The sequence below is a fragment of the Rhinoderma darwinii genome, chromosome 8, assembly GCF_050947455.1.
Source record: "Rhinoderma darwinii isolate aRhiDar2 chromosome 8, aRhiDar2.hap1, whole genome shotgun sequence".
NCBI lineage: Eukaryota > Metazoa > Chordata > Amphibia > Anura > Rhinodermatidae > Rhinoderma > Rhinoderma darwinii.
This window is the reverse complement of record NC_134694.1, coordinates 12,774,258-12,790,126: the sequence shown is the minus strand read 5'-3', so window position 1 is coordinate 12,790,126 and position 15,869 is coordinate 12,774,258. Positions and strand designations below refer to the sequence as shown.

At 45.1% G+C, this 15,869-nt stretch overlaps 2 protein-coding genes across 3 annotated transcripts; one reads left to right on the top strand and one right to left on the bottom strand.

Moving 5' to 3' along the window:
* Positions 1 to 233: 233 nt before the first annotated feature.
* Positions 234 to 15,849, top strand: PTRH1 (peptidyl-tRNA hydrolase 1 homolog). Its single transcript, XM_075835144.1, has 6 exons — positions 234 to 431; positions 929 to 1,148; positions 1,609 to 1,708; positions 2,503 to 2,548; positions 2,658 to 2,869; positions 15,186 to 15,849. The coding sequence occupies exons 1-5, from the start codon at positions 336 to 338 to the stop codon at positions 2,865 to 2,867; spliced, it is 672 nt and encodes a 223-aa protein (XP_075691259.1). The 5' UTR covers positions 234 to 335; the 3' UTR covers positions 2,868 to 2,869; positions 15,186 to 15,849.
* On the bottom strand, positions 4,227 to 13,684 carry CFAP157 (cilia and flagella associated protein 157). 2 transcript variants are annotated; one of them, XM_075835140.1, is made up of 9 exons: positions 13,425 to 13,684; positions 11,058 to 11,329; positions 10,474 to 10,627; positions 8,649 to 8,916; positions 7,288 to 7,418; positions 6,722 to 6,872; positions 5,701 to 5,885; positions 4,844 to 5,015; positions 4,227 to 4,442 (listed from the first exon to the last, which is right to left on the bottom strand). In XM_075835140.1, exons 1-9 carry the CDS (start codon positions 13,568 to 13,570, stop codon positions 4,377 to 4,379), a joined length of 1,545 nt encoding a protein of 514 aa, XP_075691255.1. In that variant the 5' UTR covers positions 13,571 to 13,684; the 3' UTR covers positions 4,227 to 4,376. The 2 variants fall into 2 exon arrangements, with proteins under 2 accessions (XP_075691255.1, XP_075691254.1); XM_075835139.1 differs by having other exon boundaries at positions 4,227 to 4,402; positions 13,425 to 13,682.
* Positions 15,850 to 15,869: the final 20 nt, after the last annotated feature.

The following is a 15,869-nucleotide window of genomic DNA, read 5'->3' as shown; positions in this document are numbered from 1 at the left end:
AAAAGAGAGTAAAAAAAACAACTTTCTACTCTAGTACCACTCCAAGCCAGCAGGGGTCTCCCCTTTGACACATAAGGCTAACAGTTTCTGACGTAGGAAGTGTATTTCCGCTCCAGCCAGCAGGGGTCACTCTCCCTTCAGACACAAATGGCTAGTATTGGAGGAAGTGTAGTTTCGCTCCAAGCCAGTAGAGGTCTCTCTTCCGTCTAACACATACGTTCTCTGCACACTACGGATTTACTTGCCTATAGTCAGTATGCTAAAATCATACGACGGACCGCCAGTCACATGACCTGGATGTCATCCGCTCTTATCTGCCATGTTGGTAGAGGATCATGCTGCAGTCAGTGCGGGCTGTGTGCTGTCTCCGCTTGGGTCGTTGTGTGAGCCAGGCAGCCAGTGGAAGCACCACTAGAGAGCAACGCTTCATGGTGAATCAATTTTGTTTTAATAGTGTTGTATATGAAACGCTCGGCCATGTTTGTATGGGAAGGTATTGCCTGTGCCCTGTGTGATATTGGTTGACTTCATATAACATGTGTGTTCAGGTATCCCCATGTAATGGAACATAAAATATATGACCGTGCAGGACAGGCAGAGAGTCTCCATATTGTGAGTGGTAGAACATAGACCAACCACAAAAGTGGCAGCTGTGCCCATTGTCTGACACGTGATCTTCAGATTGGGGACCAGTACTGTCGCCCCTAAAAATTTGGAGTATCCCTTTAATAAATGTGTATTTAGCCCCGTCCTTTTGTAATAAAAATAAATAAATCGCCAAGTGCTGGAATCCACGTCTTTAATTCGGTCGATGAGCCAAGTTCTTATATGTGGCAAACCGTTCAGATCACCCCCTTCGTGTCCTTGTGTTGCTGGCAATGCAAAATGTGAGATGTAATGACTGTTTTCTATTGTTTCCTACGTCTAGGTGGTTGGACTTGGCAATCATGGCATGTCTGGCACTAGACACAGTGTGGGCATGATCGCCGTTAACCTGCTGGCAAGAAGGCTCAATGTCGCCGATCAGTGGAAGACAGACAGAAGGACCGGAACGGATCTGGTCATCGCCCACCTTGATGGCGTTGATCTAGTCCTAATAAAACCCCGGCAGTTTATGAATGTTAATGGGACGAGTGTGGCTAATGCAGGTGAGGATTGGCGCAATCTCGCTACCTTAGCAGGTACATGTCACAGATCTAGCAGGTAGCCGGTGCCCTAGACCATGCTTCTGTGGCAGAACGTTTCTTCCCCCTCTCACTGTTTCAGGCGGCTACTGTTATGGGGGACTCTGCGGCAAGCTGTCTTTGCTATAGGAGAATTGTTGCAGGCTGGGGGGCAACGGTGCAGCCTGGTTTTCTTATTTTATCACTGTTGCTAGCTGTTCTGGAGGTCCTTGCTGGATCTTTTATGGGGGCACTGTAATAAGCTGGCGCTGTAATGGGGGGCTGTTTCTGGTCTAGGTTCCCAATAATTCCTTTATTTTTGGTTATATGTAAGAAATTAAATATCTCTTAATATGCAAAGTACTCAAATGTGCAAGGTTTATTAGTCTTCGGGGTAATTAAGTACGGAAATCATTTTATAAGGATTGTTTATTTTCTTATACAGCTGGAAAGTTCCGTCTGACAGCTGAGAATATCTATCTACTGCATGATGAGCTGGACAAAGCTCTGGGGAAGGTGACTCTGAAGCTTGGAGGGAGTGCAAGGTGACTAGCTCAACAATAAACCATACACTGATCACTTTACAGAAGTGGATCTGTCGGGTCCCCTATATGAGGGTAGAGGGGGAGACGCTGAGCTCGGGGATATATAATGTTCTATGTTTTGATTCATTATTTTCATGTAAAAAGCTATCAGGATTTATAGAGAGCCTGTGAGTCCTGCTTGCCCTGCCCACACAGTGATTGACAGCTATCACTACTTGCCCCGCCCACACAGTAATTGACAGCTCTCACTACTTGCCCCTCCCACAGTGATTGACAGCTCTCACTGTATACAAACCTATACAAGACTAGCTGTCCATCACTCTGTGTGGGTGGAGGAAGCAGGACTCACAGGCTTTTCTCTATTAGTCCCTGCAGCTTTTTACCTAAGAATACTGAATCAAATAATAGAATATTATATATCCCCGAGCTCAGCGTCTCCCCCTCTATCCTATGCTGCCGTCAAATAGGTGTCCTGACCGAGCCACTTTAAAGGAACTGAACCTCAAAAGTCATCAACTAAAATGAAGTTGCTAATATCATTGACGTGTGCATTAATGGGCGTTCTCTGCACTGGAGAGGCGTGAAATAAATTAGTGATCGTGAAGGCAGGGGTAATTATGGACCTTCTGTCAAAATTGGCTGATAACAGGGAACAACAAATCAGTGATTTTCTACATGTGACCAAAATTTATTTTATTAAAGTATCTCATTCCTGCCGTAGAGTAACTTCTAAACTAATCACAACGAACCTACTGCAACCCAGTGATGTAACTATATTCGTCTCTGTTTTATAGGGGCCACAATGGCGTCCGTTCCTGCATCGACCACCTGAAATCAGATGTAAGTTCTACAACAAATGATCCCCCCCCCAAGCATGTCCACCTTCATTTACTTTTACTTCTGTAATAAAGCCTTTATATTATGTCTTTATTTTTTTTTCCCTTGGCAGACGATGATCAGGCTCTTGATTGGCATTGGGCGCCCAGATGACAAGTCTTCAGTCACCACATATGTACTGGGACGCTTTACAAAGAGTGAGCAAGAGACGCTGTCTCCAGTTCTGGATAAGGGTCTGGACTTGTTACTTGAACACATCAAAAAAAGAACTCGGGCCACTGCTGCTATGGCAAGTACTGGGCCAGTGGCAAACAGAGTATGAAGGTAGCTACCCACTAGAATATTAAATTCATAAACTTTCAGCTGAGGTCTAGCGCCACCTGTGGTGGACATCAGATCGCATCGTTGGGTGAAACCAGAAGATTGTAGGGACCACAGTTGTGTAGTTGGGTCTCTGTTGGTGTGTTCTGCAGTACTAGATGGGTTGTACACCCTGATGGAGCACAATTGCTAACGGACTTCCTGCTACATGCATTGATGGCTGGACCTCCACTGATCAGACGCTCAACTTCAGCTTTCTCTCCCCTCTCAGCATACCATTTCTCAATAACGCAAATAGAAGGAAAAGCTGAAGCTGCATCCCCCTCCTCCCTGTCTATTATTTACTATGTCGCTGAAGATGGATTTTGGGGACTGAGGAGGTTTCTGAAAACTTAGGCCAGGCCAATCGCAACTACGGAAAACAAATAAAATCATACTTAACCAAAACGCCCTCCTCCTTCCTGCAGTCCAGCCTCCTGGGATGACGTTGTATCCCATGTGACCGTTGCAGCGAATCACAGGCCAATCACAGGCTGCAGTGGTCACATGGGCTGCAGCGTCATCCAGGGAGACCGGACTGCGATGGAGTGACGCATCGCCATAACAACAACCTACGTAAGTAAGAGCGTTTTTTTAACCACTGCTTTCCGTAGGGGAAATTCCATCCGAAAAAACGCACCACAAGATGATGCGGTTTTTGGACAGGATGTACTGCGGGTTCCAGGTCGGATACGCTGCGTGGTTTTTACGCAGCGTATCCGTCCCTTTGGAACCCGCCTTGCAGAGAGTCTGTAGGCGGCAAGAGGGAGGAAAACCTGCTCCGGGAAGGTGAGGGAAATGACATTTTTACCTAATAAGATACATTACAAAGTTTCTTTATATTGATGCTTTGTACAACATGGGCACTCCCACACCGCTTCTCTGACTAAGTTATCAAATGGTTAAAGAAACACTCCAGGTAAAACGGATACTGTTATGCCTAGTGCGGACATTCTCTTAGGTGTTTGAATCCCTGTGTCATGCTCCGCCCCCTCAGGCCCTGCACCGGGCACAACACATTGTATCAGTTTTGCCCTGTGTTCCTTTAATTTTGTGAATGGGGAAAAAAAACAATTTTCTCTCCAAACAAAAGTGAATTTTGGATTGAAACAAATCACATATGTCGCTCGGTTTGTTGTCTTCCTTTTGGTTCACGTGATCGCTGAGGTTGTTTGTAAATTTGACATCACACTACAAATGTCAGGTTAGGGCTACGCACCATAGGAATACATTGTCTACATAGGTGAAAAGAAGAATGGGCTGGGGAGGTAAAAAAGTTGCGTGTCTACAATTGTGCGCTGGTCACATGATTTCTAATGACTTGTGGGACGCTGACATGTATTTTATTCTTATAACTGTCGTTTTACATGTTGTATTTACTCGTGTAGTTTATTGTCATTTAGCCATTAGAAGAGCATTGCCGGACGATGTTGACGAAATTCTTGGTAACGCTTTTTGTTTTGGGAGTTTTTCATCCTGGCTTAGTGTAAGCAGGTCCTGAGAGTCGACAGAGAAAAGGTATATTAATCATATAGACCTATAAGGGAGTAGAAAGCACAAAAAATGTCTTGACCATAAGGGCATGTACAGGCCTGGCGGAAATATTCCGCTGCAGATTTTGTTGCAAATTTGTGGCAATTACGCAACGAATCTGCTGCAAAATTTGCATATTTGAGGGTTCATCCGGATTTTGCGGCAGACTTGCTGCAGGTTTCAGCTATGCATGGCAAAAGGCTGAAATCTGCAGTGACGATCGCTGCTTTTCTGCAGCAGACTGAGCATGTACATTCCGCACCGCAAGCTCTTTTCCACACTGTTGTTTTCTGCAACGTTAACGGAAAGGCTTTAGCAACCAAAGAAAAGTCTGCTGCAGATTTCCACTGCGGCCTGTCCGTAGCAAATCCGCCACGTCTGAACGTGCCCTTAGTCTAGACTTACCGTAGCTAGGGCAGGATTGGCTTGTATTGGACCAAGCTTTGTGGTTCTGGACAACATCCCAATCTTGCCAAGTATGGCGTTGGAGACATCTTGTCTTGGCACCAGTCCCAGATCTCCCATACGATAATGAGGGATAACACCTGGACCCTTCAGGGCAGGAGACGCTGTCTGCCTAGAGAAGAGATGAGAATTGTATTCATATTCTATTATCTCTACATTAAGTGTGATCTTTGTGTTAATATTTCTGCTGTTACTTTGTCAATCTATTTACATGTAACTTAACAGGGGGCCGCTTCGCCTTCTTTTTTTGGACCCTGCGCCCTTTTAACAAAGCCCTATCAAATGAATTGCGCTATGTTGCAGTTCTTCCATAGTGCCAGGCCGTGAGTCGTGCCATGTGAGACAAAGTCTGAAAGGGCTGCTCTGCTTTACCTAGCACTGTGGCCCCTTCATCCCAAGGATCGATTAGGATCCCAGAGGTCAGACCCTCACCAATCAGACAATGATGGCACATCCTGCCATCAATGTTAAAACTTAACTTCATACTATACTGGAACACTTACTTACATGCCTTGTTAAAGAGATATGTCGACTTTGGAAATCCCTTTTTGTTAGAAGGGTCCCCTGATAAGCTGATCACAGGGTGTCACATTGCTTGGACCCCAGCGATCAGCTGTAATCCGTAGGGGAACTTGGCAGCAAGTGTTCAATTTCCCTGCAGCGCCACCGCAGGGGAAACACAGTTCCTGCTGAAACTTATGGGTTTTAACAGAAATTTGCTTTAACAACTGTTTCCAAAGGCCGCAAGGCACCCCAAAATAAACCATATTGTGCGTTTATTAATGATCTTCATGTACCTGCTGCTCTTGGATGACAGATGATGCTCCTCGTAGTGAGAGTCTCTGCTCTGGAAGTCATTCAGGGCAGGCCCCAGTCCTAGAGTCGCCGCACTGTTCAGTAGCACCAGGAGACTGTGCAGCATCTGGTTACGTCTTGCTAAGGATTTAACTTGTTCGTTATCATGATGGTCCGTGGACTTTTCCTGTAAATGCACAAACAACTTGAACGTACGCAGGTATATCCGGTCATTGGATGCAGTCTGTCAAATGCGAGCGGGTCACGCAGAATACTGAATTTGCCTCTACAGGAGAAATATGGTAATACATGGTGCCTATTCAAAAGAATGGTCAACCATGTAATATATGGTCACCCTGAGTCATCTGGAGCCCTGGCCAATAGGAGGTCCTGAATTGGGGGGTGGGGGGCACCTCTATAACACCCCTATGCCTTACTAGGTCAGTTGCTCAAAGCGAAAGTTCACAGCGCCTGTATTCTCTGCTGCCATCACTCACTTTCCTCTAAATGTTTTCTGTTGATTTGCGCCTGCTCCCCCTTACTACCCGCATCAATCATGCTTGGAAAGGGAGCGATATAGGTATATATTAAATATATCCTATTTGTCTGCTATTAACTTAGAGTTCCTATCGTTGACATAGAAGTTTTGACTGATTGGGGTCCGGGTACCGATTACTACAACAAAGGGGGAGACGTGCACTATATAGGCCGTACTCCGCTAACCCTGCCTTTCCCAGGTCAAACAACCAATCAGAGCGATTGCTCAGTCAAGCGCTGCGATCAGTGAGGGTCTCCGCACCTGGACCTCCACCAATGAAAACATCTGACACGTTCCTATTTAAAGCGATAAATAGAAATCCATTCTAGGACTGTTTCTTACATCTTTTTTTAATCTAATAGACCTGTACATGCTGTATAAACATGCAGGGGAGGGGGGCACTATCACACAGTATGAACCTGGCCTTGTACTGTCTCTTTAAGAAACGTTTGACATTTTGAATTGTGTATGGCGCAGCTTCGTACCACGAGCATGTCCTTCAGAGAAGACGCCGCCTGGCTTAAAACCTTCTCCACCGTTTGCCGCGTCTTCACCTCGTCTTCTAGCTGTCTGTTTGCTTTGTTCATCTCCTCCATCATTCTTTGCACCTCTTCCTCCAGGGATGACATTCTCAGCCTAGAGGAAACGCACAGCCTGTTACTACACTTCATCCGTGTAATATTACAACTTGGTTATTGAGATCTGTGTGACGATTGGTCTGCAACCTGTGGCTCGCCAGCTTTTGTGAACTACAAGACCCAGCATAATGACCTTACTCCACTCCCCCTTCTACAATCAAACTTACTAGGGGGCAGATGGAAAGGGAGTAACAAATCTCTGCAGGATCAGACTACACTCGGGGTTTATTTTTAGTCTGTAACCATGGAGACGCATAGACTGGGATATGAGCTGTATACACCAAACGGCAGAAAAATTTGAATCGAGACTATTTGTAAAGTTGCGTGATTTTTTTTTTTCTTTTTGAATGCATTGGAGTATTACAAAACACGCACATCTCTCATGTACGTCTTTACATATTCACGGTCCTCACCTAAGTGCCTGTGCCTCTTCTTGGAGAGACTGATGCTCCGTGTGCAGATGATTCAGATCCTGCTCCTTCTGGATTGCCAGGTCTAGAATTCCCTGCTGCTGATGACATTTCTCCGTCAACATACGGATCACCTGTCGCATGGAAATAAGAGAAAATCTGCTCCATCAACAGAACATCCTGAGGTTTTGCTTGCCCGGGTCCTTAGTCTCTACTTAAATTATCTATAGTTCTTTTTCCGGTGACCCACTATAGAAAAACGACATAACTGCAGTCCGTTTGGACTCCTACTTATCCCTAAGCCTGTGTGGTGAAATGTATTATGTAAGTGCCACCCTAGAAGTATTCGGTGGCATCAGGGCAGACTGTTTTATGTTATGTCATGACGTCATCGCAGTCACATTGCAGTTTGATGTTGGCAACTTAATGGACTTACTGCTTTTGTAATGAATACAGTGCCTTGCCTATAGGGTGCAATGGCTGGCTGTGACATTGCATCCCATCTATGACCTCTATGATGTATTGGCCAATCAGTAGCATTCTCTTTGCAGTAACTCTTTTCTTTTAGAAAGGACAGTTGGCAGCCTCACGAGTGAAATTAGCGCCCCCTACATTAACTTATTATGGATATCTATAAGGCCCCTGGTTTATAGCCAACCAGGATAACCACGCAAAACTGCTACACTGTTATGCCTAGTGCGGGGGTGGTGCACGACTACTTTCTTTGGTCTTTGAATCCCCATAATGCGCTGCCCCCTGCCATGCATTGGGCATAACACAGTGTATATGTTTTGCCTGGAGTGTTACGATAAATGTGTGCAAGCGCATCAACCTTAAGGGTATCGGGCGTTTTTCGGAGCGAAAAAGTCCTGAAAAAACGGAAACTGAACGCCTCCAAACATCTGCCCATTTATTTGAATGGGAAAAACGTTGTTTTATTTAGATGGGGTGTTTTTTTTTTTTTTACGTGGCCTCTATTGTGTCAATAGAAAAACTGCTCCAAATAACGCATCAAAAAACTTTGATGCTTTTTAAAACTGCTGAAAATCAGGCTGTTTTCCCTTGGAAACCGCTCCGTATTTGACAGCCGTTTTTACTTTCGTGTATGAACATCGCCTTACTCTGCAGGATAAGATAAGGTTGGCCCATTTATTATGGATTAAAGGGGTTTCCCCACAAAAGTCTTCTATGGCATATTTCTCTGCATGGCCACTCTTGGGCAAACCAGTTCTTTTGGATTGGTGGTGGTCCCAGTGGTTGGACCCCTATATCTAGTCCAATTCCATTTTCGTACGGACACCCTTTAATGTCAATAGCCGTTCACTAAACTGTTGAATCCTTAGAAGAGCCAGTGGACGGTTTACCTTTTGGTTGCTTAGGTTGTTTTTCACAAACTCCTTCTCATTCTCCTCCAGCATCTCCAGCTGTTTCTTCATCTCGGATTCATGTTCTTTCAGCTGGTCGTTCTCTTGGATCAGCTCTAAGCTCTTTTCAGACATTTTAGCAAGCTGGGAACTGATGGCTGCGTTCTCACGGATTGCGCGCTTTGTGGTTTCCGCCATCTGGTCGTTGGATACTCTGCGGAATTCAGCTGCCACGGTGTTGACCTTCTGCACCATTTCCTTCTTCAACCTGAGGAGAGAACCAGAATAGTCCACGTTTCTCTCAGAAGGTAATCTAGTGAATCCCGCTATGCCTAACGTCAAGGGTCTTAGAGGGTTTGTCCACTTTCAGGCAATTACTTTTCAGATGACCTTTAAGATCGTGTTAACCCTATTAAGGGACGGTGGCTCAGGACTTCTTCTATAAGATAAAGCCAGTGGTCCTCAATAAGGAAAAGGTCCCCAAATGTAAGTAACTGTCACCATGGACATCTAATGATGACAATTCAGCTTCACAACCAGAACTGCCAAATAAAGGGAATGAGAAGATCTCATCATGTAGACCCCCCCCCCCCCACCATGAGATTGGTTAACAGAAAGTGGGTGAGATCTGGGACTAGTTGTCAAAGTTAACATGTCAAAAATACTTCCGGGTCCAAGTAGAATTATTCAGAATTAAGTAAAACCGTCCTTAGGTCCCCATTCAGATCCCTATAGCTCAGTAAAATTGTGGAAGGTCCAGGTGATACATCTGGAAAGCAGACCTTTAAAGGGTTATTCCATTTTATAAGTAATGGCATATTGCCAGGATATGCCATCACTTTATCATTGGTCTGGGCCCCCCACCTATCCTTAGAATGAAGGGGCAACAGCGCTGATTTTGTTTTCTTCTAAGTTTTCCCAGCACAACGACGTCCTGGCCACCCAGCTGTGCAGGGAAATGCAGCCGGACCCATTTCAGTGCTGCGGCCCTTCATTTTTAGGACCGTAGGGGTCCAGGAGGTTGGACACCCACCGATCAAAAAGTGACGCCATATCCTAGCGATATGCCATCACTTTATAATATGGGAATGACCCTTTAAGTGTGTACTATATGCGAATGTTGCTCCCTGGTCTTCAGCGAGAAATCTTGATCCGTTCAATTGCCAAGAGCCCTTATAGCCCCTTAGAATCCTAAGGCCTTGTTCACACCGTGCAGATTTGCTGCAGACTTTGCATGTATTTTTTTTTTAAGCCAAAATCAGGAATGGAACCTAAACTAAAGAAAGGCCTTACAAGTCTGCTCTTCTGGATCCAATTCTGGTTTTAGATGGGAAAAAAAAAGGCATGCAAAATCTGCACTGTGTGAACGAGGCAGATATTCCTCCCGACTCCCCCATACACATGTAATCTTCTCTCAACCAAGCGTACATGTGTTTTCAATGCTGAGAAGAGAATGCATTTCTGGCAGGAAAAATTCCAACATGCTTGATCCTTTTCTCCCAGCGATGTCTACAGTTGGCGGAGAGTCCGAACACCCCCATGCACATTAGATCGGCAGCCCGTTCCGCTGAAATTGGCAGGTTCGGCCGACTGTCATCTAATTTGTGTGGGCACCTTAAGACTTCAGATAAGGCCATGATTTCCATGTTAAGAGGGCTAACTAAGAGCCACACTCCATTTTGCCCCCTGATTGGTACTGGGTGGTTAAGCTGGTGCATTTGTACCCACTGTATTATGACATTTTACAGATGCTACATGTGTACTTGGCATACACAGAAGTGTTCTAGCTACGGATGAGTGCTGCCCCTTGTTAGATGGCACTGACCTGTCCTTGTCCAGCACGGCCTTCTTCTCCAGCTTGTACATTAGATCTTTGTGCTCTTCCTCCTGCTTTCTTAACTTCTCCTCCAATGCAGCAAACTTGGCCATCAGGTCTTCTTTCTGCACTCTGAACTCTTCCAAGGAGGCCAATCTGCCCGCTGGCAAAAAAGGAAATAGTACGTCATTGCAGATCTCTGGTACGTCGTTGCGGATGTCTAGCGCGTCGTTGCGGATGTCTAGCGCGTCGTTGCGGATCTCTAGCGCGTCGTTGCGGATGTCTAGCGCGTCGTTGCGGATCTCTAGCGCGTCGTTGCGGATGTCTAGCGCGTCGTTGCGGATCTCTAGCGCGTCGTTGCGGATCTCCACAGATTTACAGGGATGCTATGTGATTGTTTAATAACTAAGATAAAGATATCAAGTCATACAATCCAGATTGTAAGAGTCGGAGAAGAATTGGGACAAAGTAGACAATGTGAATTGCATCAAGGGGCAGCAGTGCTCTGGCACGATGAGATTGACCAGACTGGCATACACTGGGCAGGTTAGAAGTATGAGAGCGAAGTTGTTAGAAGGTGCCCTGAGCATTACCTAACAGCATGTTCTCCGACGTGAGCCTGTCCTTAGTCTCCTGGAACTCATGCCTCATCTGTGACAGCTGCGTCTCGTATGCTTCCTTCTCCGTATCCTTGGCCTGCTGCAGACCAGACACCTGGTCATTGAGGTCGGCGATTTCATCGACGCGCTGGTTCAGGGTGCGTTTCAGAAACGACACAATCTCCTTCTTGTCACTAGAAAGCTGCTCAAACTGAGCCTGGAAGAAGATCTCCTTGGCACAAATTTCATCCCATTTTTTTTGATATCTGAGGGAAATGAGAAAGTGAATAAAGTTCATTCACCACAGTTATATGTTCTATCTATCTCATATCTATCTATCTATCTATCTCATATCTATCTATCTATCTATCTCATATCTATCTATCTATCTATCTCATATCTATCTATCTCCTATCTATCTCCTATCTATCTCCTATCTATCTCATATCTATCTATCTATCTATCTATCTATCTATCTATCTATCTATCTCATATCTATCTATCTCATATCTATCTATCTATCTCATATCTATCTATCTATCTCATATCTATCTATCTATCTCATATCTATCTATCTATCTCATATCTATCTATCTATCTATCTATCTATCTCATATCTATCTATCTCATATCTATGTGTCTCATATCTATGTGTCTCATATCTATCTCTATCTATCTATCTATCTATCTATCTATCTATCTATCTATCTATCTATCTATCTCATATCTATCTATCTATCTCCTATCTATCTATCTCTCATATCTATGTGTCTCATATCTATCTATGTGTCTCATATCTATCTATCTATCTATCTATCTATCTATCTATCTCATATCTATGTGTCTCATATCTATCTATCTATCTTAACACACAAGTTTGAACAGCACATTCCAACAAAATGATACAAAATGTGTATAGAGGTGCAAGAACGCCTGTGACTGCACATACACAGCACACAAGAAAATGGCGACCGTACACTGCGAACACTAATGCCAGCTAAACAACTAAATATAAATAAATCTGCAGTAATGCTAAATCTACTTATAATAGGGAGGTTCTTAGTGCACGTTTTGATCAAAAAGTGTTGGCCCACCTGCCACGACAAGGCGACCTCTGTAAGGTGGGGACCTACTCTGCACATGCACCCAGAACTGGGACTAAACCTACATATATACCTGGGGATGGTAGGAACAGCATTGAACTGATTAAAATCAGCCAGGGTGGAATGGGAGGAGCGCAAGAACAAAAATGGAGGCAGTCACTAACCCCACATATATGGATCACATAAACACAAAAGTTTGAACAGCACAATCCAACAAAAAATGTTCTTGTGTGCTGTATATTTGCATTCACAGGTGTTCTTGCACCTTTATACAGGTTTTGTATCATTTTGTTGGAATATGCATGCGCAGGAGGGACCGCGTGATACATCACGTGACCGCGGAGTCCATTCATGCGCCACTTTTGTGTATATCTCTTTCTCTCGTCTATCTCTCTCTGGTCCATCTATCTCGTCTGTCTACATTTCTCTCTCTCTCCTGTAATGCGTTTGGATTTTAGCATCTGTGTTATGGCCGCAAGAACTGGGCCCCCGCTGTTTAAGTGAACAGGATATAGATGACTAGGGTTCGGTTCTTGCGGCTGTAATTCGCCGCGTTACGGCGGTCTGAATGAGTCTTCAAAGGGGCTGGACATTTTCTCAATATAAATGTCATATAACATGACATAACTTACCTATAGATTGTCAGTAGAAATAGTGGGTATTCCGCCCGATCTGTAGCTTGGGGTAGAGGATCATGTAAGCCGCAGCGGTGCATTGACAGGCTGTGATGCATCATGTGACCGCTGCGTCCATAACGTCCCTTGTATGCGCAGATATATACAAAGCACCATACAAATAATAGCGGCATGCGCAGGAGGGACGTAGAGGTCATATGATACATCACGTGACCGCGGAGTCCATTCATGCGCCACTTTTGTTCACGTGGTCCCCCACGCTACAGAGCAAGGGTGGGACACCATTTTTCACCACATCCTATGGTGAAGTTATGTAACTTTTCACATTAGGGAGTAAGACCTTTATATTGACAGGTTATATCAGACCACTGCTGATGCAGAACCTCTTGAAAAGTAGCGCTTATGGTATTGCACTCTCTCAGCAATGTTCTGCTCTCCTGCTGTTGAGAAACTACAACTCCCAGCATGTCCTGACACAGGTATCAATGCATGCTGGGAGTTGTAGTTTTACAACAGCAGGAGTGCGGAACGTTGCTGACCCCTGCTCTACACACTTCTGTCTAGCTGGAGGGCTGGGACTTGTAGTACCACAAGAACCCGAGTCACAGGCATGCCCTGCGCACCTGTCCAGGCGGCCCTCCAGGTCCCGGATCTGCAGCTGGTAGTACTCCTTGCTCTCCTCCGATACTGGCTCCGCTTTGGTCTTCTCCACCGCTTTCTCCTTCTTACCGGCGGCGCTTCCTTTCCCTTTCTTCTTCTTGGGCGGCATCCTGCAGCTCCCGGTCTCAGGCGATCAGAAAACACGGTCACCGAGCGCAGCGTCCTGTTGCCAAGCAACCAAGACGGGCTACTCCGCCTCCCGATACGCCCACTAGAACAAAGCACGATAAGACCACGCCCACCATTCAAATGACGTCTGTCGGGATGAAGTAGGCGTGTTTTTCAACTGGGCGGCGCTTAGCGCTACGGAATGCCATGCTGGCAGCAGGAGACACCTGGGTTCACTTCCCCCTCTAAATTTCTAAAGTGTGTGACCAAATAAATCTACAGCGCAGGTCACTGAGGCTGGAGCCGCACAGGACTCTGGTTGCGATGTGAGTGCAAGTAATGATTGTGAATGTTGTCGTGTTATGACACGACAGACGCAAAAACCCCAAACCTGATGGATTTTTTTTAACGCAGATCGCACGTGCGACCGCGACTCATTTGTGGCACGTCAGCGGTTTTTCTTATGGGTATCTTGGATGTCGCAACGCTTAAATCGTATCTTAAAATAGTTGTGCAACAGCAAGTCGCAGACAAATCGCAACCATTTTTTGTGTGACTTTGTTTCGCGACCAAAGTCGCTGCTTAGCCCCAGTATTCCGACCGGATGAGCAGATTTCCATAAATGTTACCAATCCTTAAATTGTTAGGATCAGTAACGACGGCACAATTATGACTACAGCAGCGGTCAGTCACAAGGGAACAGACACATTTTTTTTTTTCGCCTGTAACTTTTTCCCCATAGAAGAGAACGGGAGTCACATAGCGACCTGAAAGTCCCACGAAAGCCGCTCCGGGAACAGGTCACATGACTTCCTTGATCTGTGACACTTTGATCACGTTTCCTCCCTGAAGTACGAAACGTCATAGATCATGTGATCAGTCCTACTCTGTAAGATACTCCCCCTGCACGGCGTGTCACAGATCATGTGACCAGTCATCAAGAACAGAAAACGGGAATCATGGGAAGTGTAGTTTTCAGCCTCGCTACTTGCGCAGTGGGACGGCCCAGCTTTCAGTGCTAGTAAACAATGGCGTCACGAGAAAGTAGGGCAGATTGGAAAGTTTAAAAATTACGGAAGAGGACGCTGCAGGCGAATGTGAGTATAGCAACGTGCCGTTTTTTTGGGTGGTCGCATAACATCGTACGCGTCCATGTAATGTCATGCGCCTCCAATATCTCTGGTCACCATAGCAACTGTTAGCGCAGGACTAGGGTTCATCACGAATTACAGACGTCTTGTTATACGTAACAGCATGGCCGCTCCTCAGCCGCCCGGCATGGTTTCCCAATTACAAATTCTTTGCCTTCTGCACATGTCATATCTGTAGCCAAGTGCGGCTCGGGGGGGATGGAATTAGTCCAGATTTATGATCTGCTTTAATTAGTACATAATTAATGTAAACCATAATTAACAGTCGCCACAGCGGGTTCGTTTCTAGGCAATGCACTTCCCAGCAAGAATCACGGCAATTCAGCAGTTTTTCTTTCTTTTTTTTTATACTTCATGACATTTTGACTTTTAGAAGAGAAGAAAGATCCAGACAGCGGCGTCCTGTCAGGCACTTGAAGGGGTTTGTCTAAGATCACAAAAGAGGTTATTTTTTTTTTCTTTCAGAAACGGCGCCCCCATTGTCCATAGGCTGTGCCTGGTATTGCAAGTCAGTCTCAATGGGGCTCAGCTGAAATCCTGAATACAGCCAAGGGACAAATTCGACTACACACCCCCACCCGGAAACATGAAGACGTGCACAAAAAATGGTGGCCATATGCTTTAAAGGGTAACTAAACTTTCAAAAAACGTTTGACATCACATAGTGAGTGACATGTCAAAAGTTTTGATCGGTGCGGGTCCGAGCACGGAGACCCCACCGATCGCTACAGTGAAGCTTTATTTGTTTTCCCCGGAGTGCTCCTTTAAATATATGCCAAACTGAGCAAAGAGAAGCCAAAAGTAAGATAAAGTTATGTAGTAAAATTCCATTAATACGACATCAATAAGACTTCACATGTTGTCCGCAAACCCACGATTTTACCGAGACTGGTGCATGACCAAATGTCGACTTAACCAAGAATTTTCTAATTTCTTACCACTGCTCAGGACTGTACCGGATTATCAGACTTCCAGGATTATCGGATTCTGGATTACAGGAATTTCACGCTAGTAGCAGATTTTGTGCTAACGTTTTATTATAAGTGAGTTTTATGGACATTTCTAGGATTGACTGATAATCCGGCACCTATCTGTCTGTTTCTATTGAGGCCGGATTAAAGGAAGTTTTCTGAAGGTAAAATAAAGCAA

Coding starts and splice junctions, on each gene's coding strand:
- PTRH1 (XM_075835144.1), top strand. CDS start 336: ATGCTGCAGTCAGTGCGGGCTGTGTGCTGTCTCCGCTTGGGTCGTTGT. Junction 432..928: donor CTAGAGAGCAACGCTTCATG/GTGAATCAATTT, acceptor TCCTACGTCTAG/GTGGTTGGACTTGGCAATCA. Junction 1,149..1,608: donor GACGAGTGTGGCTAATGCAG/GTGAGGATTGGC, acceptor TTTCTTATACAG/CTGGAAAGTTCCGTCTGACA.
- CFAP157 (XM_075835139.1), bottom strand. CDS start 13,570: ATGCCGCCCAAGAAGAAGAAAGGGAAAGGAAGCGCCGCCGGTAAGAAG. Junction 10,628..11,057: donor GTCGGAGAACATGCTGTTAG/GTAATGCTCAGG, acceptor CTTTTTTGCCAG/CGGGCAGATTGGCCTCCTTG. Junction 7,419..8,648: donor ACAACCTAAGCAACCAAAAG/GTAAACCGTCCA, acceptor TCCATGCGACAG/GTGATCCGTATGTTGACGGA.